General features: G+C 45.2%; 2 protein-coding genes, 1 long non-coding RNA gene and 2 pseudogenes across 3 annotated transcripts in view; 1 reads left to right on the forward strand and 4 right to left on the reverse strand.

Annotated features, from left to right (window-relative positions):
• The window catches only part of LOC144372249 (uncharacterized), a 41,551-nt gene that overhangs the window by 865 nt on the left and 13,497 nt on the right, over positions 1–27,189 (forward strand). Inside the window, exon 2 of the long non-coding RNA XR_013432297.1 lies at positions 3,027–3,180. This is a non-coding gene — a long non-coding RNA (uncharacterized LOC144372249). The remainder of the gene's footprint in view (positions 1–3,026; positions 3,181–27,189) is intronic.
• LOC144372245 (small nuclear ribonucleoprotein E-like) lies at positions 2,631–3,157 on the reverse strand (annotated as a pseudogene).
• On the reverse strand, positions 4,645–5,359 carry LOC144372247 (guanine nucleotide-binding protein G(I)/G(S)/G(O) subunit gamma-5 pseudogene; annotated as a pseudogene).
• On the reverse strand, positions 15,475–22,470 carry LOC144372240 (palmitoyltransferase ZDHHC19-like). Its single transcript, XM_078035619.1, has 6 exons — positions 21,934–22,470; positions 20,994–21,166; positions 20,462–20,543; positions 16,996–17,081; positions 16,452–16,644; positions 15,475–15,705 (listed from the first exon to the last, which is right to left on the reverse strand). Exons 1-6 carry the CDS (start codon positions 22,138–22,140, stop codon positions 15,643–15,645), a joined length of 804 nt encoding a protein of 267 aa, XP_077891745.1. The 5' UTR covers positions 22,141–22,470; the 3' UTR covers positions 15,475–15,642.
• The window catches only part of LOC144372236 (palmitoyltransferase ZDHHC19-like), an 86,752-nt gene continuing 82,394 nt past the window's right edge, over positions 22,832–27,189 (reverse strand). Inside the window, exon 16 of the mRNA XM_078035604.1 lies at positions 22,832–23,510. The gene's annotated coding sequence lies outside the window, so the exon portion shown is untranslated. The remainder of the gene's footprint in view (positions 23,511–27,189) is intronic.

A 27,189-nucleotide genomic window follows, 5' to 3' on the forward strand; every position in this document is an offset into this window, starting at 1 on the left:
GCCTGGCACATGCCAGGGAAGCACTCTACCAACTGAGTCATGTCCTCAACCCTAGACTTTTAAGGAAAGACCCTCTCCTCTCTTTCCCAAACCTAGGATATTTACAAAGATAGTTAAAGGAATTTTATCCACTTATTACAGATTAGTCATGCCAAGTAAATGTTCAGAAAATTGTGTGTGTTTGTGTGTGTTACTGAGGATTAAACCCCAGTGGTGCTCTACCACTGAACTACATCCCCAGCCCTTTTTATTTTTCATTTTGAGTCTGGGTTTTGCTAAGGTGCCTCCAACTTGTCATCCCCCTGCCTCAGTCTTCATTGCTGGGATTACAGGCCTGTACCACCCATCATACCTGGCCAAGAAAACATTTTTAAATCAGGAGACAATCTGTTTATCACAGAAGGATATCTTTCCAGGAACATATTAGTATTCATTATCATGTGCCCTTTGCTCAATTTTGAGATATCCAGAAAACTTGATCCTAAAGCTATCAGGATAATTGCTGTGAGCTGGTAAGGTATGTATCTCACCCCTCAGTGAGTGAGAACAAAGGAAAAGGCTCCAGACTCTGCAAAGAAGTCAGTGAGGGGAGACCGTCATATTGCTTTTAAAAAAAAAAAAAAGAAAAGAAAAAAGTAAAACCAATCAGGTACGTTGGTTTCTCTTTCATGCCTCCTCTTTTTTGTATGTGTATGAAAAAAAAATTCTTTTCAAGTCTGCCTTCAATATACATTTTCAATTGTTTTTCTGGACACAGTTTTGTTCCTATATTTTCTTAAGAGATATCCTTGAGAAAAAATTTTTTTGAAAAATCTAGTCTCAGCCAATCATTGCAGGACATGTCTCCTCATCCCCACTCCTCAAGAGGCTGAGGCAGGAAGATGGCAAATTTGATGCCAGCTTGGGCAACTCAGGGGGACCCTGTCTAAAAACAAGGGGATTGGCTGGGTATGGTGCTCATTAGTAGAGCACTTGCCTAGCATGTGAAAGCCCCTATTTCAATCCCCTGTACCAAAAAATGGAGTCCTTGAAGAGGCTAATATCAAGACAAAAAGGATGCAATGATCATATTCCCCTAATTTATGTACATATAATTGTGGGAGAATTAGATAAGCACTGATAATATTTATTATATATTTCCTTAAATATCATACATTTGGGGCTGAAGTTGTAGCTCAGTGGTTGAGCACTTGCCTGCCATGTGTGAGGCACTGGGTTTGACTCTCAGCACTACATTAAAATAAAATAAATAAATGAGCACAATGGTGCTTGCCTGTAATCCCAGAGGCTCAAGAGGCTGAGGGAGGAGGATCACCAGTTCAAAGCCAGTCTCAGCAAAAAACGAGGCGCTAAGCAACTCAATGAGACCCTGTCTCTAAACAAAATACAAAAAAGGCTGGTGATGTGGCTCTGTAGTTGAATGCCCCTGAGTTCAATTCCCCAGTACCCAAACAAATAAATATGTCCACCTACAACTAAAAAAAAAAAATTTTAAAGATTAAATTACATTAGGGCTGGAGTTATGGCTCAGTGGTAGAACGTTCGCCCACCATGTGGAAGGCCCTGGGTTCGATCCTCAGCACCACATAAAAATAAATAAAGATATTGAGTCCGAATACAACTAAAAAAATAAATATTTTTTTAAAAAAGATTAAATTATATTAAAAAATCATACATATACATGATAAAACCAGGATCACAGCTGGGCATGGTAATACACAACTGTAATCCCAGCGACTCAAGAGGCTGAGGCAGGAGGATCCCAAGTTCCAGGCCAGGCTCAGGAATTGATTGAGACCCAGTCTCAAAACAAAAAGGGCTGGGGATGTAGTTCACTGATAGAGCACTCCTGAGTTCAATCTCCAATACTGCGAAGAAAAAGGATTACATATAATGTTATTTAATTTAAAAAAATTTTTTTGTTGTTATAGATGGACATAATACCTTTTTTTTTTTTTTATGTGATGCTGAGGATCAAACCCAGTGCCTCACATACACAAGGCAGGTGTACCCTCTACCACTTAGCCACAACCCGGCCACCTCCCCAATATAATTTTATAATTTATTTATATAGAATACCTTTCTGTATAACTAAATATAAACGTGTGTGTGTATATGTGTGAGATCAAAACCAGGGCCTCGCACATGCTAAGTAAGCACTCTGTTCCTGAGCTATATCCCCAACCTTTATTTGTATATGTGTGTGGTACTGGGGATTGAACCCCAGACCTATTTTATCCTAGGCAAGGGACGCATCACTGAGCTACATCCCAGACTCTTTTTACTTTTATTAAGACAGGGTCTTGCTAAGTTTCTAAGGTTAGCCTTCAACTTGTGATAGTCTTGTCTCAGCCTCCTGAGTTTAGGAATGTGCCACTGTCCTGGCCCAGAACTTTTTAAAATAAAATCAACCCCACAGCATTGTCATCTGATAACAAAAAGGTAACAAAAACAATAGGAAAAAAATGTTTCCCCCCAATATAAATAAATATGTATATATATATTTAGTTGTAGTTGGACACAATATCTATTTATTTTTATGTGGTACTGAGGATCAAACCCAGTGCCTCACATGTGTGAGGCGGGTGCTCTACCACTGAGCTACAGTCCCAGCCTTTCAGTTATCATTTCTAGTTGGAGACACTTTGTGACAGAATAATATTATCTCTTTTTTTTGGGGGGGGGGTACTTGGGATTGAACTCATGACACTTGACCACTGAGCCACATCCCCAGACCTATTTGGTATTTTATTTTAGAGACAGGGTCTCATTGAGTTGCTTAGCACCTTGTTTTTACTGAGGCTGGCTTTGAATCTGAGATCCTCCTGTCTTAGCCTCCCAAGCTGCAGGGATTACAGGCAGGCGCCACTGTACCCAGCCTAATATTATCTTCTTTTAGCATGATCCAACCCAGTTGTTTTCTTGACTGTTTTAAAATAAATCTGTTCTGTATCATCTGATACAAAGCTCATGTACTCATCATAACCAATGATACAGCCCTTATCATTATATTCATTTGCTCATAGAACCACCCCTGAAATTGGCACCTATTTTGCAAGCATCTGAAGAAGAGGTTGATGGGCTGCACCATTGCCTTCTGTGCTTTTGGCCCGACCATACCCGTGGTGGAATCTCTGACAGACCACTCTGACTGCATGCTATTACCTCAGAAAGCCACTTGTGAGTAAATATATTTCTGCAGGATCTCTTAACGGCTACATAAAAATCTATAACAAAATTATTATAATTTATATTATAATTTATTTAATTCTCTGTAGTAATTTCAAGCTTTACACTTTACTTTTACACTGTGGTGACCTTCCTTCGATCTAACAAACATCTTTGTGTATCGAACCACTTGTTTCTTTAAAGGATTTGGGAGATCCCTGTGCTGTGGATCAAACCCAGAGCCTCACGTGAGCTAGGCAATTGCTCCACCACTGAATGACACCGTTGGACCAGAATGGAGAGATTTTACTGGGAAATTTTATTCAAGCTCTGATAGTACCTAATGAAATGTTGCTGTATGACAAAATAATGGGTTTCTAGAAAATGATTATTTGTACCCACCAGATACACTTATGATGCCAGGCATCAGATTTACAGATTTACTCTGGGGTTGTTGATGAGCTAACACATTGCTTTTTTCCCCAAGTAAAAAATTGGAATCTATTTATTTATTTTTATTAGTAAAATTATACATAATACTGGGATTCATTATACCATATTCTTGAATGCACATAATTTGATCAGTCTCATGTCCCAGCTAACATATTCTTATTTTTGGTACTGGGAATTGAACCCAGAGGTGCTTAGCTGCTGAGCAAAATCCCCAGCATGTTTTTGTATTTTATTTAGAGACAGAGTCTCACTGAGATTCTTAGGGCCTCACTAATTTGCTAAGGCTGGCTTTGAACCTGCAATTCTCCTGCCTCATCCTCCAAAGCCACTGGGATCACAGATGCCACCACAACTGTCTAACATATTCTTTCTGGGTGAGGGGAGGTGGTATCTTGAACTTTTCTTTTGTCTTCAATGCTGGGAATTTAACACAGGGCCTTATGCAAGCAAACGATTTATCACTGAGGTACATCCCCAGCCCTTGAGCATTATTTTTAATACGTCTATCTTTTGGACACGACCTGATGGCTGGGTATCATGAGAAATACAGTATTTTATGTGTCTGGAACTTTAAGTATATTTTCACTCAAAATTCCTGTAGGACAGGAGTTTCACAGAGTAATGAACTGGCTCTGGTCATATTAAACAAGATGAGACAACCAGCAAATAAGGGAAAGACCTAAAATTGAAATCCAGATTTATAGTACACCAGGATTCAATATCTGGGTTATGTGGCTTCTCTGAAAGAGGAAGATATTTTTTTTTAATACTAAGTATTTTGAGCCAGGTACAGTGGCACTTGCCTGTAATCCTAGCAGCCGGGAAGACTGAGACAGGAGAATCGAGAGTTCAAAGCCAGCCTCAGCAAAAGCAAGGCACTAAACAACTCAGTGAGATCCTGTCTCTAAATAAAACACAAAATAGGGCTGGGGATGTGGCTCAGTGATTGAATGCCCTTGAGTTCAATCCCTGGTACCAAAAAATAAGTAAATAAATAAATAAATATTTTATTGTATGTTGCTGCCAGTGTATATAAAATAATTACCCTTGTGAAATAGAAATTCATGAAAATTCAGAGAGGTAGATGTTAAGGATTGACAAAAGTAGATTATATTAAGGTACATGTGTTATAGGGAAATTTTTTGTACAGGTTTCAAATTAAGCTCTCTTGAATATTCACTGGTTCTTGAGCAGTGGGTTTGGGAAACCTCAGAAAGATGACTACAAAAAGGAATAGACTTTCTGGGGTCTGAAGGAACTTGTACATGAAGATACTCCAGTCAGTAGGGGATCATGGTGAGCATTCTGCAGACAAAATTTTTTCAAGTCTGCAACTGCCTGGGAAACCTTCACGTGGTTGAGTCTGGCCTCCAGCCAGACCTGCTGAACCACCTTCTTCATAGTGTCAATGCTGGAGGAACCAGACATGGTGCATTTGAGGGCCAGGTGACTCTTCTGTCAGAGGGTCCACAGGTCACTGTCAGCTGGGCCAGACGACTGGGCAGCGTGCAGCAGAGAAGATTCTTTTTTGTGGGGGTGCTGTGGATTGAACTCAGGGGCACTTGACCACTGAGTCACATCCCCAGCCCTTTTTTGTATTTTCTTTAGAGACAGGGTCTCACGAGTTGCTTAGCACCTCGCCATTGCTGAGGCTGGCTTTGAACTCACGATCGTCCTGTCTCAGACTCCTGAGTCACTGGGATTACTGGCGTGCACCACTGCGATTGGCTAGAAAAGAGATTCTTATAGAAAAAGAGATAAATAATTGCCAAAAATTAAGGGCTGATTCTTTTTTTTTATTTGTTCTATTCTACATGACAGTAGAATGCATTTTGACACAACATACATAAATGGAGTATTACTTCTCATTCACATGGTTCAGGGCTGATTCTTTATCTGAAAATCCAGAAAGAGAAGCATGTCTCCTGGGAGCATGAAAGCAGTCACTCCAGTGTAGCTGAAGTCTGGGAAAGCCCAAGGCTAACTTCATGGAGACCCCATACTTCTGACACAGAAGGCAAAAGATAACCCAGCACAGTGTGATGAGGGCCTAAGAGTAAATGGGAAGTCTCAACTGGTTCTAAGGATGAGTTACTGTCTATGGGGACACATTCCTCACTGAGCTAACAGAAGGAAACTCAGTTCCTTGTATCTAAATAGCATGTTTTAGGTTTCCATTTTGTTGTGAATTCAATGAACAAATATTTGTTCAGCTCCTATGTTAGCTTGGGAACTCCATGAAATACCTATTTTCTGTTCCCCGTTGTCCAGGTTCTTATAGCTGTCTGGCGGCTACATGAGGACTGTGATGGTCACTTTCTCCTTCTTCTGAAACTACACCCTTGTATTTCCTCCTTTACCAGTAACCGCCCCCCCACCCAGCCCATCTCTCTTTTAGTATCAATGTGAATGACATTTGTCTTTCTTCACAGTGCAATATCTAATTCCCCTCTTCCGTTACCACCATATTCTTTTTTAAAATTTTTCTTATTGTGTGAAGGCTTTATTGGAACAATTCTTCCATTGCAGCCTCCCATCTTGGGAGTTGAAGACCCTTCTTTTATCTCCTTTGGGTTAATTATTTCAAACAGGTAACTTAGACCATTAAACTCCCAGGAATTTGAATCTTGGATCAGAAGGGATGCTGGAGGTAGGGCTAATGGCAAATCTAGGGCCAGATTATTCATGAACCTGTGGATTTGTGCCAGCTCCCTGGAACTGCCTTGATTCTGCAATTTGCCACGCACCAGATAACTGCCTTAATTCTATGAACTCCTGATACCCTTCCAGGAATTTCTCTATTTGCTTTGTATAACTAGAGTTGGTCCCTGTTCTATGCAAATCACAGCTGGAACTGATGCAGTAAAGCTTCTATTCATTCAACTGAATATGCAATAAATTTTATTGAACACCTATCCTGCCCCAGTCAGTCTCAGTGTCTGCCAAAGTGATTATCCAAACTGATTTGTGGCAATATGTCCAAGGAAAAGATTGAGATTCAGTTTGTTGATCAGCTTTGTGTCACTGTGACAAAATACTTGAGATATGCAACTAGTAAGGAGAAAAGATTTCTATTTGGGTTATAGTTTCAGAGGTTTCATTCCATGATTAGCTGATTCTGTTGCTTTTAGGCCTATAGTGAGGCAGAACATCACTGCGGGAGCATGTGGTAGACCAAAGCTATTGGCCTCGAGGTGCCTAGGAAGCAAAGGAGAGTTTGCTTTTATAACAAAGCCTCTCACTCAAAACCCAGTAAACTCTGAACCATAAATGAACGAATGCATTGATGAAGTCAAAGCCCTCATGATTTAATCAGTTCTCAAAGACCCCCATCTTTGAACACTGCTGCATTGGGGACCAGCTCTTCAACACTTGAGCTTTGGAGGTCATCTAAGAATACCCAGAATTAGCAGAATTAAACCCTAAGCTGATATTTATTTTTTTTAAATGTTTATTTCTTAGTTTTAGGTGGACACAATATCTTCATTTTACATTTATGTGGTGCTAAAGATGGAACCCAGTGCCTTCTGCCTGCTAGGCGAGCGCTCTACCACTGAGCCACAACCCCAGCCCTCTAAGCTGATATTTCTTGAGAAACATCCCCAAATTTCTATGTCAAGCTAGTTACTAGAAATCTTCAACAGCTGCAAATCATCAAAGAGAGACATTGCTCCCCTGCCAGATAACTTAAATTACCCTTTGACAGAGGTTATAACTAGGCAATTTATACCAAATAAGGTGGCAGGAAACCCAGGTTATTGGCCAAGGTATTTCAAGCCAAGTGAGTCTTATAACATCTCCCAATTATTATTATACGTGAGTAATGACAGATTAACTGTAAAGATACTTTGCAAACACAGAGGAGCCTGGCAATTGAAGTTCTAGAAATGGATAGTTTTCTTTGATATTCAGAAGTTGTCAGACTACCTGATTTTTGTTTGAAACTTACTAAGAATTCATTACAAATGGGATATTCCTAATTCCTCAAACTTCCCCAGCTACCGCCTCCAAATCCCACCTAGTTTCTTTCTTTCTTTTTTTTAAAGAACAGGGACCAACTCAGAAAGAGAGAGAGAGAGAGAGAGAGAGAGAGAGAGAGAGAGAGAGAGAGAGAGAGTTTTTTAATATTTTATAGTTTTTTTCCAGCAGACACAACATCTTTATTTGTATGTGGTGCTGAGGATCGAACCCAGGGCCGGGCATGCCAGGCGAGCGCGTTACCGCTTAAGCCACATCCCCACCCCGTCTTTCTTTTTTTTTTTAGTTGTAGATGGACACAATATTTATGTTTATGAATTTATTTTTTATGTGGTGCTGAGGATCAAATCCAGTGCCTCACACGTGTGAGGCAAGCGCTCTACCACTGAGCTACAGCCCCAGGCCCCCACCCAGTTTCTTAAACAAAAATTCTTACTATGGTCTGAATATTTGTATCCCTACTCCCAACCCCTAAATTCATATGTTGAATTTCTAAGCCTCCAAGGTGATGGCATCAGGAAGTGGGACCTATGGGAGATGATGAAGTCATGAGGGCAGAGCCCTATATTCCTGTATATAGTGCATGCCTATTGCCAGAGATTACTGTCTTTAAAAATGGGATAGTGAACTTCAAAATAAGCCAAGGGGGTTTATCTGCCCCTTTCAGCAAGTGAGGACACAGCAGGAAGTTATTTATGAATCAGGAAAGCCGGTACCATGACCTTACATTTTCCAGTCCCCAGAACTATGAGGAATAAATTTGTTGTTTATTATTTTAGCATCCCAGGCATACTAAGATAGTTCATAAACAAATAAATAGACTCTTTGCTCTGAGAATGATAAAACAGAATCCATGTGGGGAACAAACTCTTATCTAGTTGTGTTTGTTTATACTAAACAAAATAGTAGGGGAGATATAGGTACATTCACAGTTTTAAGTGTAACTTAAAAGTGAAATGGTGGTGGTTGTTTTTTTTTTCCTTGTTTGTTTTGATACCATGGATTGAGCCCAGGGCACTTAATCATTGAGCCACATCCCCAGCCTTTTTATTTTATTTTTCATTTTGAGACAGGGCCTTGCTAAATTGCTGAGGTGGTTTTGAACTTGTTATCTTCTTGTCTCAGCCTACTGAACTGCTGGGATTACTGGTATGCACCATCATACCCAACCCCAGGATTTGTTTGAAATGTGTGTTAAGTCACATAGACAAAGAAAGTACTGTCATGAAGGAAGAAGGGACTTATACCACTGATCCCTACAAACAGAAGGCACTGCAGGCTGTGAATGGGGAGCACACAGGGAAATACCAGATCAGTCAGAAAACAAGGTCAGAGCCTTTATTGTGGTTTCCGAGGGAAGGAGTGGGTGAAGGAGCATAAGTTTTGAATTGTTTGGTTTGGCTAACTCCAACAGGCTGCAGCGTTTAGGAATGTCTCTTGCAATCTGGTACCTGGCCCTGGGGCAATTAGGTAAAGGGAACACTAAGAGCTTGCTGAAAGAAGAGGTTAGGAGTATAGGCCCTGGAGTGGTTGGTATGCATATAAGTGGTGTGCCTCAGGCAGTTTTTCACTGTCTTTAGGAATTGGCTAACCCCAAAGAAGCAGTCCCTTATTTAAAAACTATAACCACAACAACAAAAAGCAGAATAAAAAGGTATGATTAATACATTCACAGACAGCCCTACTTGTTTTGGCACTTTTCATCTTTTTTACTAACTCTTTAAGTGTCCATCTCCCTTTCTAGGTCTGTGAACAATGAGCACAGGGTCATATTTTACTCTTGTCACTGGTGGGTGTTCAGGATATGCCTGCTAAATGAATGAGCCAGTGTGCGTGTTTAGGCAAAATTGAGGGTAAGTACAGTCAGACAAAAGAAAACAAGCAATCAAATAATAAAAACTGTGGTTTTACTTTAATAAGTCAGCTAGGCAAGAGAGTCAGCTTCTGGCCTGCTGCCCACTTTGGCTCTTCAGATACCACTGGGGCCAAAGGAAAGCCTCCCCCCACCCCTTTTGCAGCCTTCCCCCCATACCTGTATTCTCTCCAAAACTGCAAGAAAGGGAGTAGGTACGAATGAATAGGGAGACAGCCAGAGCTATCTCCTCAGTATTCCCTCCCCAACCCCCAAACCTGCACTCCTTTCTCAGCCCTTTCCCCATGGGCTTGGTCCTATGAGAATTCTAGCTTGGTCTCTGTGTTTTCTTTAGACAAAAGAGACAAGCTTGGGGACAGGCAAGCAGTGGGAGTCACTGTGTTAAAATCTTGACAGGCTCTTGGCTCATGTCCTTGTAAAATGAGAGAAATACATAAACTCAGGGAAAACCGAGCTTACAATTGTGCAGCTCCACCCTGTCTCCATCTCCAGTCCTGTCCCTGACTATGGCCTGCTGAGGGCCATTGCCAAGTAGGGATGACGCGTCGAAATTTCCTTGCCAGCGTACCCCATGTTAAATGGAAATTTGCTGTGACATTGCATGTGTCTTTGAGAAAGGTGACCCTGCTCAAGGACCAGGGTGGATCCAGGTTTAAGGTGTATACTGCAGGTTTTAGGAAGTATCCTGGTTTAAGATAATTTGGGTTTAAGGTGTTCCGGTTTAAGACAATCTGGGTTTAGGGAAGTTCCAGGTTTAAGGTTATTGCTGCTGAGTATAGGGCGTTCCTGCTGCCTGAGTTTCCATTGAGTTCTCAAGGAATTGAGAAAGTATTTTGGGACGTGATTTTTCCCCAGAATGTGTTTGTGTAGAGGCCGGTGTGAGTTCGGGAATAAAGAATTGCTGTTTGAATCTACAAAGCTGTGAGTGGCTCGTGATCTTGTGCCCAGCCAAGACTGCGGCAATGGCCCTTCTACAAATGTTGGACCTCCAACTCAAGGAGGGGCTTCTCTCTCAAGACAGGTGGCATTCTCCCTTAAATGTGTATCTACTTTCTAAATAAACCTTTGTCTCTGCCTTTGCCAGACTCATGCTGAAATTCTTTGCTGCCCTGAGTTCCCTCTGGGAACTCTTTGGACCCTTCTTTGGAGAGATCTCTTCTCCATGATAGTCAGTTACTGAATTAGGCATGGTCCTGGCCACCTGCCTCCCATAGATGGCATGCCAATCACTGAACCGGTCACAGGAGAAGATATTTCTCTGAAGAATGGTCTGAAATGTTTCCAGAGAAAGGGGGAACTTGACTCAGGGCCAGCAGAGTTCTTGCAGACATGACAGAAAAGAATATTACCATGCACCAGTCAAAGGCAGAGATAGAGGTTTATTTATGAAGTAGATACATATTCAAGGAAGAATGGGGGCTTATCTTAAGAGAGAGACCCCGTTGGGGTAAAGCAGGCTATCTCCAGAGAGCAACCTGTTGGTATGGGGTGTTTGCAGAGAGAGGATTGCTAGGGGCTGGACTAGAGGTGGAGGCAGAGTAGAGCTACACAATTTCACACCCTCGCTTGCACATTGCCCTCAAAGTTGCAACTGTTGGAGGGAGCCTTTCACATTTCAGTGGTTTATGGTGCTTCTTTTGACACTTAGCATGTCTCCCTGTCTTCCCAAATTACTATCTCAAAATAACCAGTTTTGCAAAAGAGAAAAGGTTTATTTAGGAGGCAGCCAAGCCAGAAGACAGATCAAGTCTCAGATCTCCCTCTCCATAAGGTTTAGGGATATTTATGATAAAGAAGCAGGGAGGTCTAAGGTACGGGGAGAGGTGATTGAGGTAAGGAAAATTGAAGTAATCAGTGGTCTGTACACGTGGAATCAAATTTCATTGCCTTCATAGGACACATGTTCAGAAAGTGTTTTTGGTAGGGGCAAAAGGACAGTGCAAGTAATAAATAATGGGGTCAGATCAGAAAGATGGGGGCTGGTTTGAAAGGAAAAGTAATAAAATGCTAATACCTCTAGAGCACTTCCCCTTTTCCACCTGTTGCCAAGGTTACCAGCCTCCAGGGATTGTTCCTCCCTGCAGGGAGTTGTAGGGACTGTTAATGAATGCCTCCTAGGCTGCTCCCTTCTTGCCAGGACCCCTGGTTGGCTTCCTTCTGGCCCTTGGATCACTCCAACTTTTAGGTCAAGTAAGCAGGTTGTGGGGAAGAGAAGGCATGAGAACAAAGGAATTCTAAAGTGTGTAAAAGGGGCAGGATACCCGCACTTCCTCAGACAACCAGCCCCTCTGCCCCAGGGGTCCTAGCCTTGCCTCACCTTCAGCCACTTGCAGGGCCTTCTTGGGTGGGGCGGTCAGGGCAGAGCAGGGCAGGGCTGAGCCAGAGGCAGCAGGAGCACTATGGGCACAGTGCAGGATTGAAGAAGGGTTTAAACTGGCCTCCTTCTCAGCAACCAGCCCTGTGCTGAACTTCACTGCCAGCTCTAAGTTTGCCTAGAGAGTGGGGCCCTGTGGTCACTGCCCAAGCCCTTCCCCTGCTGGAATGGCCCTAGAAGCAGGAATGGGAGTGGTCCCCTGGGAACCAGAGAAAGCCATCAGGCTGATGCCACCAGGTTATCTTGGGCAAACTCTTCCCTCTGCAGGTCCCAGAGCCCCATCTGTGAAACTGGGGGTGGCAGACAGCTGGATGAGGTAGCCCTGAGTCCCTTCCCTCCCTAAAGACTTAAGAGTCTGTGACCCTCAGTGTGGTATCTATGATTACCTCGAGGACTCCAAGTCTGAGCAAAGGGAAGACAGATTCTCCTGTGGCACATTAGTTGGCGGCAGAGCTGGGTGACTAGGTTGAGTCTCATCCTATATGCCCTGACTTTCCAAGAGGCCCACGAGGAAAGGTCTGGAGATGCTAGGCTCTCCATCCCAGGTTCTGAGAAACTGATGTGACTCCATTTTTGAGCTTCTACCTCAAGACCTGTCCAGAGGGAGGGGGCATGACTCTTGTCCTTGGAAAAACCCACAGAAGGCTCTTAGGCACATACCCACCCTGCTGAGTTGTTTAACAGAAGGGATCTGCGGTGCTAGGTGCCCCTGACTCAGTTACACTAGGTAAGGACCCATAGCAACCCCCTAGCAACCACCAATCAGCATGAGACAGGAAAAATACCTGAAATGTTAGGTGACCTCCCAGTAGTTTTGGTGATTGATAACATGATTAGACAACCCTGCAGTTTGGCATATACACCCTTGCAACCCTTCCGGGCCTAAACCAATCAGTTCAAATGTATCCACCATTTGAACTCACCAACTACCCTTACCCAACTGTTCCCGCCAGTGCATGTGCTAATCAATGTTAAGAATTGTTGTTTGATTTTCCCGTGGTATAAAATGATTTGCTGTGTGATGTTGTGATGCATAGAGTATCCCCCCAAAACCTATAAATCCTCACTGAACTAAGGGTTGGGACTCACTACTCAGGACCGCTGCGTTGGAAATGGTTGAGAGTCCAGGCTCGAGCCTGCAATAAAGACTCTTGTGTAACTGCATTGGATTCGGCTCCTGGAGGTCCACTGGGGTCCCACAAATCTGGCATTACAGTTCTAGGAGCTTGTGGGCACCTGGTAGCCCTGCAGGCGTGGGGGCCATTTCTTGGCTCTGGCCCAGGGATGGCAGAGTTTCCTGGGTATGTGGACAGTGGGCCCCGTAACTGGGCCCCTATAACACCCCTTGCCTTATCCATGGGCCAAGGATTGGGTGGGGAATATCTGAGAATCAAGGGCACATTTAGCAGAAATGAGAAGGGGGCAAAAATGGAAGGGGGTGCAGCCCAGTTGGGGCCTCTCAACTTGGCAAGGAGTCACAAGACTGGCGCAAGGCTTAGGGTAGAGGGTATGGTGGAGGACGTCAAAGGAAGAAATGTTCTATGTCCCACTTAATGCTCAAGAAGCAGTGAGTGTGATCCAAGGGCCTTTCTTAAGGAAATCCTAGGAATCCTAGGCTGGGGACAGGGGGCAGACACACCTAAAATCTTCATCCCAGAGCAGGAAGTCTTTGCCTTTGGAAAGGCCACGCCCTCTTTTGAGAATCTGAGGGAAATTACATCCTTCCTCAGTGGGGAAACTGAGGACCAGATTGTCAAGGAGATGTCTCACATCTAGCTTAGGATTTGGAAGGCCCTTGCCTGAGACTGAGTGAGGCCCTGTATACCTGAAGGCAGGGAGCCAATAAGTGCAGACCTGAACCAGGCAGGATGGCAGGGGGATAGGCAGGATGGCAGGGGGACAGCCAGTGGGACTGGCAGGAGGCAGCATGAACTCCCCAGAGACTGGGGCCTGGCCTTCTTGGCCTCCCCCTCCCCCCTGGAGCTGGACTCCCTCCAGCACTCCCCCACCCAGGTAGTTCTATGATGCACATCCAGGCCTTGGCCCAGGCTCCTGGACCGCCTCTCTCCTCCCTCACCCAGATCCAGTTTAGCGGGAGGGCTCTCCTTGGGGAATGAGCTTGGGAGCCTCTGGCTTCCCCACTCGGCCTTTCCCCCTGTTGGTCAGCAGGGTTGAGCCATCCCTCCTGCACACACAGGTTCACAGGCACTAAAACCTGGGCACAGGGACTCAAAAAGACTCCTCCCCTCCTTCTCTGCCATGTGCCCATGAACTTGGGCTTCCCAGACAGAGGAAGTGAGCAGGAATAAGATTTGAGAAAAGCCTTAAGCCCCAAAGGGACTTGAGCCCATGGAGATAGATACTGGAACAGGGAGAGAGGATGAGAAGAGTTGGAGTTCCAGCCAGGACAGGCAGGTGGGGCTGAGCCTGGGCTTCCCAGGACAGTTTGGGGAGGAAAGGAAGAGGGAAGAGCAATCTTGTGGTGGGACTCTGTGGTCTGGAGAGTTGGAGACACATCCTGCATCGTAGGTCACCCACCTCCTAAAGTTGGTCAGAAAGGATAAGGGGCTAGGCGAACAAACCCCCGAGGATGAGCTCATACCAACACATGTGCATACTCTCTCTCTCTCTCACACACACACACACACACCCTAGGGGACATGTATCTGACCCCTTGGTTGACATCTTTTTGCCTCCACCTTTATCACACAAGATGGTTTCACCCTGATACAAGTATGGAAAGAAGCAGTATGGTTTGTCTGTCCTGATGCTTCATGTGGCAAGATGATATGGGGTCCTTGATACAAATTCAGAGAGCCCCACAACCACTAATAGTACTCTGGAAATTCTGAGATGGTCAGTTGCCCAACTAGTGGAGAAAATAACCATGGATCATTCCAGCTGCATTCATTGCTTGCCTGCTGTGCACTAGATGAAACTCCTCACCTCCTCCTCCAACAACCTACTATGAAGGTGATATTACTCCCAGTCCCAAGATCACACTCTGGAGACTAACAGACCTACCGTTTGATATGCCCCCTCCCCCACACTCTGGGGCCTGCAGACTCAAAAGACCTGAGTCTACCCCAGGGATAGGACCAGAACCAGCATCTGATGCACCCCAGGAGGAAGGGACCAGGGTGGGACACAGTTGCAGGAGAGATGCAGGATGAATGCCCCCACCCTCCCACATCTGGGGAGGAGGCAGCCAGGAGGGGGCTCCAGACTGCCTCAGGCTGGCTCACCTCCCACAAGAGGGCTGGGCCAGACTTGGTTTTCAAATTCCTGGGCAGCGGGCACCCCCTGCAGTCAGACAGGGATGCTGCAGGGCAGGGCTTGTTCCATCCCCAGTGCTAGCTGGGGGTTTTCTCTCCTCTCATCTTCAGCCCTTGCCAGGAAGCCAGCCAGGTCAGTCACTGTGAGTATTACTGTTGCCACATTTTAAGGATGAGAGAAATGCTAAGTGTCTTGCTCAAGGTCAATGAGCTAGACAATGTTGGTTCCCGAGCTTGGGTCTCCAGAGAGCAAGGATCTTCCCTTCTAAGAAGGCTTTGTTCCAGCCCCTCAGAGCCTCCCTACACCCCCAGGAAACACCGCTTCTCTAAGCCTAGAACAGACAGAGCAGCCATAGGAAGAAGTAAAAACTATTTACAAATGTACAACAGGAATGGAAGTCTTAGCACTCCCAATAGGGGAGTGATTGAGGGCTCAGCTACCAGAGGCCTCCACATGGAGGCTCAGAAGATGAAGTTCAGATGTCTTAGTATCCAGCAGTGTGAATGGGTGAGTGAGAGGCTCATGGATGGGAGGCCAAGCCTTCTCTGTGGGCTTCTTGCTGCGGCATCGGGCTGATGGAAATCTAAACACATAAGTCAATACATGGGGTTCTTTCTAGCCTCTATCCTGCAGTTCACAGTCATGGCTCTGGGCCCCAGGAGGCAGGACAAAGGAGAGGGCTGGTATCCCAAGTACTGCAAGGGCCCTTGGGGGGCACCATGGGTTATCTACCCTACTGCACTCCTAATGCTCCACTTCATATATTTCACATGGGATTTCAAGTACAAATTTCCATTAAAAAAAAAAAAAAGAGCCAGGCACAATGGCACATGACTACAATTCTAGTGGCTTGGGAGGCTGAGGCAGGAGGATCACAAGTTCAAAGCCAGCCTCAGCAAAAATGAGGCACTAAGCAACTTAGTGAGAACCTGTCTCTAAATAAAATACAAAATAGGGCTGGGGATGTGGCTCAGGGGTCGAGTGCCCTGAGTTCAATTCCCTGTCCCCCTCTCCCCCAACAAAGAATCTCCTTTAAAACATAAATTACTAGTCTCAGTCCTCATTAATAACTGAGGAAACTGAGGCCTAGAAAGGTAAGGGACTGGCCAAGGCCAACTAGCAAATTAGTGGTGCAGTCTTTTCTCTTTGTCTATTCAGCAACACCTGGGAGTGCTCTGAAACCTGGACCCCGCACATTCCAGGTCCATAATTCCATTCCTTAAGCTCCATGTGCTTCAGCTTCAGGGCCAGCCTGACCTCAGGGGCCTCCCCCAACACATGTGTGACCCACAGACATCCCTCTCCCAATGTATACCCACTATTCCTCACCTCCTGTAAAGCTGCAGCCTCGCCACTCCCTGGGGGACCCTGCCTATGTGTTGGAGATGTGGGCCCAGGGAACTCTGTGGGATGGTGTTGACGGGAATGTTGTGGCGAGAACTGTGTGTGCACTGGGTTCCCTTGTTCAGGGTCCCACTCCGTGCCTTCCTTCCGCTGCATCCAAATAGCTGCAGACATGTACCTGGGGTGCGACAGATCAAATGCAGGGAGTCACTACCCACCTTGGCCTGGTCCCCCTGACCACCCTCACCCTCAGCTTGGAAAGCACAGAGCCCAGGGTTCCCAGCCAGGAGTCTTATCCCGGCTGCAGTTCCCCTCTACCCATTTCTTAGGGCAAGAACCTAGAAGGGCAATGAATAGGGATGTTCCCAGAGGCTCCCAAAGTGCCCTGGAGAAAACCCCAAAGGAAAGGACAATGGGTGACAGGGCCTGGGAGCTGGGGTCAGGGACCAGAGAAGAAGACCCAGCTTTATCCCACCCCACTCCCACCAGCCCCAGGTCTACCACTTGAACCTCCAGTTTACCAACTCACTTGGGTCCCACTGGCATACAAATGGTCAAGTACCAGTTGTTGGCACAGCCCAGGTCGAAGGGGTTGTTTTTCTGGAGTGATCTGCCCTGAGGGAGATGGGGATGGGAAGAGGAGCTCAGAACCAGCAGGACTGGTCAAGGCCATCTCCCAGTGACCCTTCCTAAGTTAGTCAGCTAAGCCAGGGCTCAACCCAGGCCTGGAGCAAGATTCTAAGAGCAGGGGAGCCCAAGAGTGACCCAGGGCCTCCTGCCTTCCTAGGCTCCTAGGAAGAGTGACCTCCCTTGACCAACTTGTGAACAGGTGTCCCCAGACAGTGCTGACACTGCACCCCCTTCTCCTGCCTTCTCAGGGCTCCTCATCATCTTGTGCCTCCCTGTGCAAGATCCTTGTTCTGTGTCCATTGGCTACACCTGTCCTCTTACCTCATCCTTCCATATACCCCCCCACTTTTTTAAAAAATATTTTTTAGTTGTTGTTAGACCTTATTATTTTTTTAATTTGTATGGGGTACTGAGGATCGAACTCAGTGCCTCACACATGCTAGGCAAGTTCTTTGCCACTGAGCTACAACCCCAGCCCCTTTCAGATACCTTTTAAACTCTTCCTTGTGCTGCTCAGTTGCTCCAAAGATAATGTCACCACCCCACTCCCACTTCATTTCCCCACCTCTCATTTTTTTTCTAAAATTATGCCTTAATTGAATTTCACTATTTGGTAGGACAGGGGCAGTGGGGAGGCCCAATCATAGTTTCCTAGTCAAAAATCACATGGTCCAGGAAAATCTGGGCTGAAGGCCTTCAGTACACAAAACAGTAAAGGTCAAGCTCAAAGTAAAGGCAGAGCACAGGGCTGATGAATAAGGGCCAAGCACAGAGTCTCAGCTGGGAGGGGGACCAGATATGGCAGTGGTGGGCTGGTGACTAAAAGGATGGGAGGTGATGAGCAGAGAGGCTCCTTTGTCTGTTCACTGTCTCGGGGTCTGCAGTGCCCCCTCCCCCACTGATGCTGCCCACCAGTCTTCCTGAAAGAGCCATTAGTCAAGTGATTGCCATACTAAAGGAATCCCATGACAGAGATGTCCACTCCTATCATTCCTATTCAACACTAAAAAGAAAAAGCAATAAAGATACACAGATTGGAAAGAAGGTAATGAAACTGTTCTTCACAAATGACAATTTTCTATGTAGAATGTACAACAGCCACAAAATACTGGGGGAGAACTCAGTGGTTGAGCATCCCTAGTCCTAGAAAAACAACACTAAGGACTCCTGCTTTTGGGAAGATGCTATGAAGAAAATGGAATGACAAGTCACAGATTGCAAGAAGAGATTTGCAAAACCTAGATCTGAATCTGATGTAGGAAACTCTTAAAACTCAATAAGAAAACAACCCGTTTTTTCAAATGGGCAAAAGACTGGAGTAAACGCTTTTTGGGGAGTGGGTACCACGGATTGAATATAGGGACACTCAACCACTGAGCCACATCCTCAGTCCAATTTTTTTGTATTTTATTAGAGACAGGGTCTCACTGAGTTGCTTAGTGTCTCGCTTTGCTGAGGCTGGCTTTGAACTGGGAATCCTCCTGTCTCAGCCTCCCAAGCTGCTAGGATTACAGGTGTGTGCCACTGTGCCCTGCCAGGAGTAAACACTTTACCAAAGACCTACTGATGGCCAAACAGACATGAAAATAGGCTCAACATCATTACTCATTAAGAAAACACAACCTGGAACCTTAATGAAATACTACAACTCATTTAATAAGACAGGTTATGATTAAAAGACAAAACAAAATAACAAAGGACAGTTTGAGGGGCTGGGGTTGTGGCTCAGTGGTAGAATGCTTGCCTAGTGTGTGTGAGGCACTGCATTCAATTCTTAGCACTGCATATAAATAAATAAAAAGTCAACTGATACCTAAAATATATTTGAAAAAAAAAAGTATGAAATGTTGGTGAGAATGTGAAGCAACTAGAATTCCCAAACATTGCTGGTAGAATTTAGAAACCTTACAGTTGTTTTAGAAGACAAACTTGGCAATTTGCTACAAAGTTCCACACATTTACCTTATGACTCAGCAATGCCACCCCTAAGAATTTATTCAACAAAAATGAAAACTTATGTTCACATGCCTGTGCACCAATGTTTGGGGCAGCTTTATTTATAACTACCCCAAACTAGCTGGGTGGCCCACACCTGTAATCCCAGAGGCTTGGGAGCCTGAAGCAAGAGGATGGCAAGTTCAAAGTCAGCCTCAGCAACTTAGTGATGTTCTAAGCAACTTAGTGAGATCCTGTCTCAAAATTTAAAAAAAAATAATAAATTTTTAAAGCATAATGGAAGGGGTGCTAGGAATGTGGCTCAGTGATTAAACACCCCCGGGGTTCAATTTCTAGTTTGAAAAAAACAAAACAAAACACTGGCAAAAACTAGATATAATGTAAAAAATCCTTCATTTGGTGAATGTATAACAATCTGTAGGGCATTCATATGCTACTACACAGCAATGAAAGGAAATAAAATACTGATATGAGTGACAACATGGATGAATCTCAAATACATTGTGCTAAATAAATAAAGCCAGAGGAAAAAAGGCAATGACTCCATTTACATGTGATCCTGGAAAAAAAGAAAAACCAGAAGGACATAGGGAGAGAGACTGACAACAACAGGTGAATGAAAGGATATTCTGGAGTAAAGAAACTGCCTAAACTTGATCATGCTGGAGAATGCAGGACAGTATCCATTTGTCAAAATCCCTTATCCTAGACTAAAAGGGTGAATTTTGCAGTTTTAATTTATTCCTCAATAAATGAGTTTTTTTTTTTTTTTTTTAATCCCACCATGGCTCCCAGGTTTCCACTTCGTCAAAACTAAATTTCAAGCTCAACTTTTAGGGGCTTTTTAATCTTGACTCCCACAGGGTCAACTTCATTGCCCATGCCACCTTGGGTTTCATTTAGAATTGTTCCCTCCTCATTTCCTTAACATCCTACTTTTGGGTTTCTGTGCCTTTTTGCAAAGGTGTGCCTCTCACAGACAACACACTCCTGTCTTCCACCTTTGCAAAATCACACCTAGGACAGGAAGAGTGGCACGTCCTCCTCTACAATGCTGGCCTCACCAAACTCAGTTTCTTCCAGGCTGCTACACCACTCAGGACCAACCCCCGTCTCAAGCATTTTCCTAGGTGTCTGCTGGTGTTATTCTGATCACAGGGTTCTTATCAACACAAGCGCAGGAGGTACCCATCCCTCAAATAACAGGCTCTCCATGCAATGCACCCAGGAGGGAGAATGACCACTGAGCTCCAGGGAGAGGAAAGATCTGAGCTGTATCTTAAGAGGTGGGTCTGGAAGGAATCATGAGGCACTATCAGGACCAAGGGCAGTGAAGATCAGTAGAAAGTTCTGGAGTCCCAAAGATGCAAGATGCCTCCGCACCGTCTGTTATTGCAGTACTTGCTTACCTTGCTCACCGACACAGCCTGGACCACCAGGAGCATAATGACAGGCAGCAGGAGTACCAAGGCCGTTACAGCTACTGCGATGCTGTGAGCACACAAGCTAAGAAGAACAGCCAAACTGTTCTCTCCTGGCCCCGCCCAACGACCGACACGCCCTCACTAGCCCCGCCCCGGCTGCCCCCACCCACCCACTTTTTCCTCCCTGGCCTGGACAGTTAATCCAGCACACCCAAGAGAAACCTCACCCCACCATGCTGTCCTCCCACTTGTCCCTTTTCAACCTTCATTACCCCACTTCTTGGCCTCCCTAGATTCTTAACTCCATAGTCCATCCTACCCGGCCCATCTCCCTGACCCCACTCGCCTTCAGACTGACTTCACAGGTCCTCCCAAGTGGCTTCTCCCTTTAGCCTTGCCCACACATCAGCCCTGCCCTCAGTTAACCCCGCCTCTTGGCTGTCCTGCCTCTTGGCTGTCCGTCCCTCCGCACAACCCATTCTCTTCCCAGTATGGGCCCTTGGGACTGTGTGGATACGCCATGGCTGAGTCCAGCGACAAGGGCATGTGTCTTGTACGAATGAGGAAAAGCACACAGGAAGCCAGAAGAACAACCAGATAAAGACTCAGGGTCACCAGCAGCAGCACGAATACGCGGAAATTTCTTTGGCCTATACAATTGTTTACCCACAGGCAGTGGTGGTCAAAGTCCTAGGGGAGAGAAGGCAGACCTTGAGGGTCTATTTGGCTTAGCCCAACACCCCCAAATCTTGAGCCCCCCCCCAACCCAGCCCCTGGACCTCCTGCTCTTGGCCCTACTCGTGAGCTCCCGTCTCCAGGGTGAAACCAGCATGTCCTTGGATAGAGCACAGTTAGGATGCCATGGCTCATCAGGTCATTTGTCATGAGTGAGGTCTTTAGAGACAAGACCTGCCTGGTGTCACTTTGAGCAGGATACAGAAAAACTCTGAAGCTGTATTTTTTCAGATACTGGGTAAGGATGAGAAGAATTCCTTGCCCAGCCAGCCTTCTGTACTTGGAAACCAGTACAGGACGAATATGTGCACATGAGAGAAGAGCACTCAGAACCCAGGAAACCCTCAATTGGACACCCAGAGGTGGACAGGCAAAGATCCCCAGAACAGGGCAGCAGCTGGCCTAAAGTAATGGGTATCTAGTATCAGCAAGCTAGGGGTTGGGACAGTCACTGCCCTTCCTCCCCTTGACTCCACCAGGCTTAGCACAGATGGTGCTCTTTGCATGTCAGCACCTGTGCAAGCAAGGCCAGCCTTTCAGGACAGGTGCAGAACTGGAGGCAATAACATATATAAGTGACCAAGAGTGGCTAAGAGCCACTTGTAGCAGTGTGGGAAGATGGTCTCATACCCAACCCTGGACCACATATGATGTGAGGTTTCTGGTCCTGGCCAGGTGCCCTGGGATGGGTTGGTGAGTAGACAGGAAGGAGGAGTACTTACCTCCACACAGATATTACAGAAGGGACAGTGGTGGGTCCGGGGTGGACGATGGAAAGAACACTTCGAGCACCACTGCAGGCGGAAGGCCTTGTTGTTCACTCGTGCTATGTATTGAATGTTGGGGTCCTCTAAGGAGCCTGGCAGGGGAAGAGATTTGGGCAGTGGCAGGAGGCCCTTCCACCACTCTACTGCTTGGGGCAGCCCCATAGCATCATTGGGCAACAAGAAGGGTGGGGAGGAGGTGGGCAGGGGAACCCCGGTCCCTGTTGAGCAAGCTGACCACTCAGATGGGCGGTAGTCAAAGAGAAAGGGCTGTCCAGCCACAGGAGCTCTATACAGAGCTCTCCCCTTTGGAATAGTGATCAGTGCTTGAAGTCGTGTGTAAAATGAGGAGGAGGAGGAGTGAACTTCGTGGTTTGGAAGAGCCTGCTGGCCTCTCTTGCCAGCCTGCCCAGTCCTCCCTTCTAAAGCAGCTGGAAAACCTCCAGGATTCTGTTTTTTCACACTTCGGTGGCTTGGGAAATGAAGTGCCAGGACCCAAGTAATAATGACATGGAGGGAAGGGATCCTGAGGCCATGGGGGCCGGGGGTGGGGTTGAGGGGGGGTTAGCACTTTTAAAATCAGCCCTATAGGCATCAGCCCTTGGGGTACCACCTCTTTTTCCAGGGGTCTGAGGCCTTACCTCTGTGTAAAATGCCTGGGTCTGACATGTTGAGGAAAATGAGGCTGCAGAAGGACACTAGAAAGAGTAGGCCCGAAACCACAGCAAATTCCCACTGCCCGTTCTGAGCCAACCACCGGCATCTGAAACCAGAACCAGACTCAGTCCTAGTCTGGGGAAACCCAGAGCTCCCCAAGAGGCCTAGTTCACCTGAGGTAGGACTCACTCGCCTTAAGGACAGATCTAAATATCCAGGTTAGAGACAGACCATGGAGACTCCACCAAATGTCGCCAGCATTACCAGTCTCTCACAGTTCCCTAAATGCGTCAGGCACTCAAAACCTCTGTGCTTGCACATTGGGTTTCCTCTAACTCTATATCATTCTTCCCCTGCTGACCCTCTCTCTCCACTTCCCTCCCTGCCTCTGTACTGTCGTTGTCTATTTTCCCTTCTGTGTCTAAGACACTGACACCTTCCATGGGAGACTCACGGAAAGGCGAAAAAGATGCCACTTATTGTAGTAAGAAGCATTGCATTAAAAGCTGGAAACAGGCTTGGTTTCAGCCATGAGGATTCGATCGGAGGTACATTTGGGGGCATGATACTCTGTGAAGGGACCATGGCTAGACCACCTAGTCTCACAGACTGAAGCCACCAACGAACTCTTCTGGGTTGGCACCCAGACTGCCATGACAACAGAAGTGACATCACAGAGGTTCTGGAATGGGGGCTCTGGCTGCTTCCAGTGACTTCTGAGATCAACCTTCCCCCACCCTCACATACGCACATGTTGTAGACTGGGACATCTTGCTCTTATGATGGTAGCTTTGTTGGAGCTTGTGATGATGTGATGTGGTTTGTCCCCAAAGGTTCAAAGGCTGGAGGGTTGGTCCTCAGTGATGAGGTGGTAGAACCTGAAATAGGTGGGCCTAGTGGGAGGTAACTCAGTCACTCTGCAAGATGCCCTCTCAAGGGACTAATGGACTTCTCATGGGCCCCCATTTGCTCCTGTGAGAGGGGGTTGTTATAAAAAAAGCCAGATTGGTCCCTCCCTGTTTTGTGGCCATGCAATCTGTACTCCTGTAAGGGTCCAGCGAAATGTCGGAGTAAGAGACCACAAGAGACTGTCTTATGCAACAGCAGAAGGGTGGGTTTATTTGGAGACCAGCATGCTGGGGCCCGAGCTTTCTATAGCAAAGAGAGATAGAGCCCTGAGAACAGCTTGAGCAGAGCTTATATACTTTCCCTGGAGAGGGCAGCGAGAGAAGTAGTTTGGCAGTTGGGGACAGCTCATTCTGGGAACAAGATTAGCAGACAGTCCACAGTTAGGGATAGCACATTCTGAGAACAAGATTAGCAAACAGTTCTTAAAATTTCAACAGTGTTTTGTTAAGCATATAGAGAAACGGAGTGACAAGTACCTTTTTTATTAACCTTTCACTCCTTGTATGTCCTCCCACCATGATGCCATTCACCATGTTGTGAACACCCTCACCAGAGATCACTTGCAGGAGCTGCCAAATCTTGGATTCTGAGTTAAATAAACCTTACCTCCTTATAAATTATCTGTTCTCGGGTATTTTGTTAGAGCAACAGAAAGCAGGCTAATACAGAGGCCATAAAATATGTGAAGATGGCATGGGGAGAAGTTTGGTGATGGTTATCCCCCTTTCAGGCCCAGTGCTAATTGGAGTCAACAGTGCTCATTGCTCATCCTAGCTCCACTTCTTCCTTTTTGTTGTAACAGAGCTCCAGTTTGGGGAAGGAGGTAGAAATCTACCAACTAAATATCTTCCCAGTTTCCCTCACTTCCATGGTGGGCTTTATGACATAATTCTCTTTCAAAAATAAAATGATCTGGGGATGTGACTCAATGGTTAAACAATCCTAGGTTCAATCCCTGATGACAATGATAATAACAATAATAATAATAATTTGTGCATATTTATGGCATACAACATATTTTGAAACATGTATACATTGAAGAATGTCTGAGTCAAGCTTTTTAACATATACATTACTTCATATTCTTTTTTTTTTTTAAGAGGAGAGAGAGAGAGAGAGAGAGAGAGAGAGAGAGAGAGAGAGAATTTTAACATTTATTTATTTTTTTTAGTTCTGGGCGGACACAACATCTTTGTTTGTATGTGGTGCTGAGGATCGAACCCGGGCCGCACGCATGCCAGGCGAGCGCGCTACCGCTTGAGCCACATCCCCAGCCCCTTCATATTCTTATTTGTGGTGGGAACCCTTAAAATCTACTCTTTGAGTCATTTTTAGTGTAGATAACATTATCAACTGTAGTCATTCTGTTGTATGTTATTATTAACTGTAGTCATTATATTGCACAATAGATCCCTTAAACTCATCCCTCTCATCTAAGTGTAGTTTGTTCTCCTGGGACCAGCATCTTCCCCCTCCACCGCCCAGCCACTCCTGGGCCCCTGGCAGTCACCATTCTGCTCTCTGTTTCTATGAGTTCAACTTTTTATAGATTCCACATGTAGGTGAGATCATGTGATAGGTGCCCTGTGCCTGGCTTATTTCCCCCAGTAAAATGTCCTTTGGCCTCATTCATTTGTCATAAATGATAGGATTTCCTTATTTTTTTAAAGACTAGAGAGTATCCCCTTATATTTCTAAACCACATTTTCTGTATCCATTCATCCACTGATTGGCTGGACCATAGGGTAGTTTTTTTTGTTGTTGTTGTTTTGTTTTTTTGGTGCTGGGGATTGAACCCAGGGCCTTGTCCATGCAAGGCAAGCACTCTACCAACTGAGCTCTATTTTTACTTTTTTTTTTTAAAGAGAGAGAGAGAGAGAGAGAGAGAGAGAGAGAGAGAGAGAAGGAGTAAGAGAGAATTTTAAAATATTTATTTATTTACTTAGTTTTCGGCAAGTACAACATCTTTTTTTGTATGTGGTGCTGAGGATCGAACCCAGGCCGCATGCATGCCAGGTGAGCGCGCTACCGCTTGAGCCACATCTAAGCCCCTCTATTTTTAATTTTTTAAAGAAACTTCCCATACTTATTTCCATAATGACTGTACTAATTTACATTCCCCCAAACATAGTACAAGAATTCTAGTTTGTCCACATCCAGACCAGTACTTAATATCTTTTGTATTTTTTTCTTTTTCTTTTATTTATACTGGGGGTTGAACCCAGGGGTACTTTAGCCCTGATAGCCATCCAGAGACCTTTTTACTTTTTATTTTGAGATCAGGTCTCACTAAGTTGCTGAGGTTTACCTTGAATTTATAATCCTCCCTCCTCAGCCTCCTGAGTTACTGGGATGAAGGCATGTGCCACTGGTTCTTTTGTCTTTTGGATAATAGCCATTCTAATAGGTGTGGGAGGGTATCTCATTATGATTTTAATTTGCATTTCTCTAAGTATTAGTAATGTTGAATATTTTTTTCAGATTTCTCTTGGTCAGTTGTGTTTCTACTGAGAATGAAGTAATGTTTGGGTCACAGTCTACCTCCAAATTTTATGTCAATTTCTGTTGTAGCACAAGAAGAAGGAATGACATGCATTGGGTCATGGAAAAAGGTCAGGAGTGGTAGTAGAATCATAACTACCAGGTCTATTGAGCTTTGGAGCAGACCATGCTAGCCTTAGGGTTTCTTTTTTTGTTTGGTATTTTTAATTAGGTATATATCACAGCACCATGCATTTTAATTCATTGTACACAACTGCAGCACAAATTTACATTTCTATGGTTGTATCTAATGTAGCGTCACACCATATGTGCATTCATAACATGTACCTAGGGTAATGATGTCTATCTCATTCCACCATCTTTCCTACCCCCATGCCCCCTCCTTACCTCTGCCTCCCCTTTGCCCCATCAAAGTTTCTCCATTTTTCCTTATCAGAGAGAACATTCAGCCTTTGGATTTTTGGGATTGGCTTACTTCATTTAGCATGATATTCTCTAACTCCATTCATTTACTTGCACATGTCATAATTTTATTCTATTTTAATGCTGAGTAATCTTCCATTAGGTATATATACCACAGTTTCTCTATCCATTCATCTATTGATGGGCATCCAGGCTGTTTTCACAGTTTAGCTATTGTGAATTGAGCTGCTATAAATATTGATGTGGCTGTGTCCTTGTAATATGCTGATTTTAAGTCCTTTGGGTATAGACCTAGGAGAGGGATAGCTGGGTCAAATGGTGGTTCTATTCCAAGTTTTCTAAGGAATCTCCATACTGCTTTCTAGATTAGGTTGCACCAATTTGCAGTCCCACCAGCAGTGTATGAGTGTACCTTTTCCCCCACATCCTCATCAATATTTATTGTGGTCTGTATTCAGCCCACAGGGCACTTTCTGGTACAGACACTGTTCTATGTGGTTTACATGAATTAACCCACAATTCCCTGTTTTACAGATAGGGAAGTTGACTGACCAGGGGCTAAGTAGCTACCCAAGGTCTCCCTGCTGCTTAGTTCTAGAGCTCTGATTTGGACTTATGAGGTCTGGCTCCAGAGTCCTTGCTACCAACCACCAAGCAAGGGACTCCAGGAGGAGTTGCAGTCAGGGGGGCAGAGTAGAAAGAGAGTGAAGGTGGAGCATGGGA

Source organism: Ictidomys tridecemlineatus (assembly GCF_052094955.1).
Source record: "Ictidomys tridecemlineatus isolate mIctTri1 chromosome 3 unlocalized genomic scaffold, mIctTri1.hap1 SUPER_3_unloc_1, whole genome shotgun sequence".
NCBI classification, from domain to species: Eukaryota; Metazoa; Chordata; class Mammalia; order Rodentia; family Sciuridae; genus Ictidomys; species Ictidomys tridecemlineatus.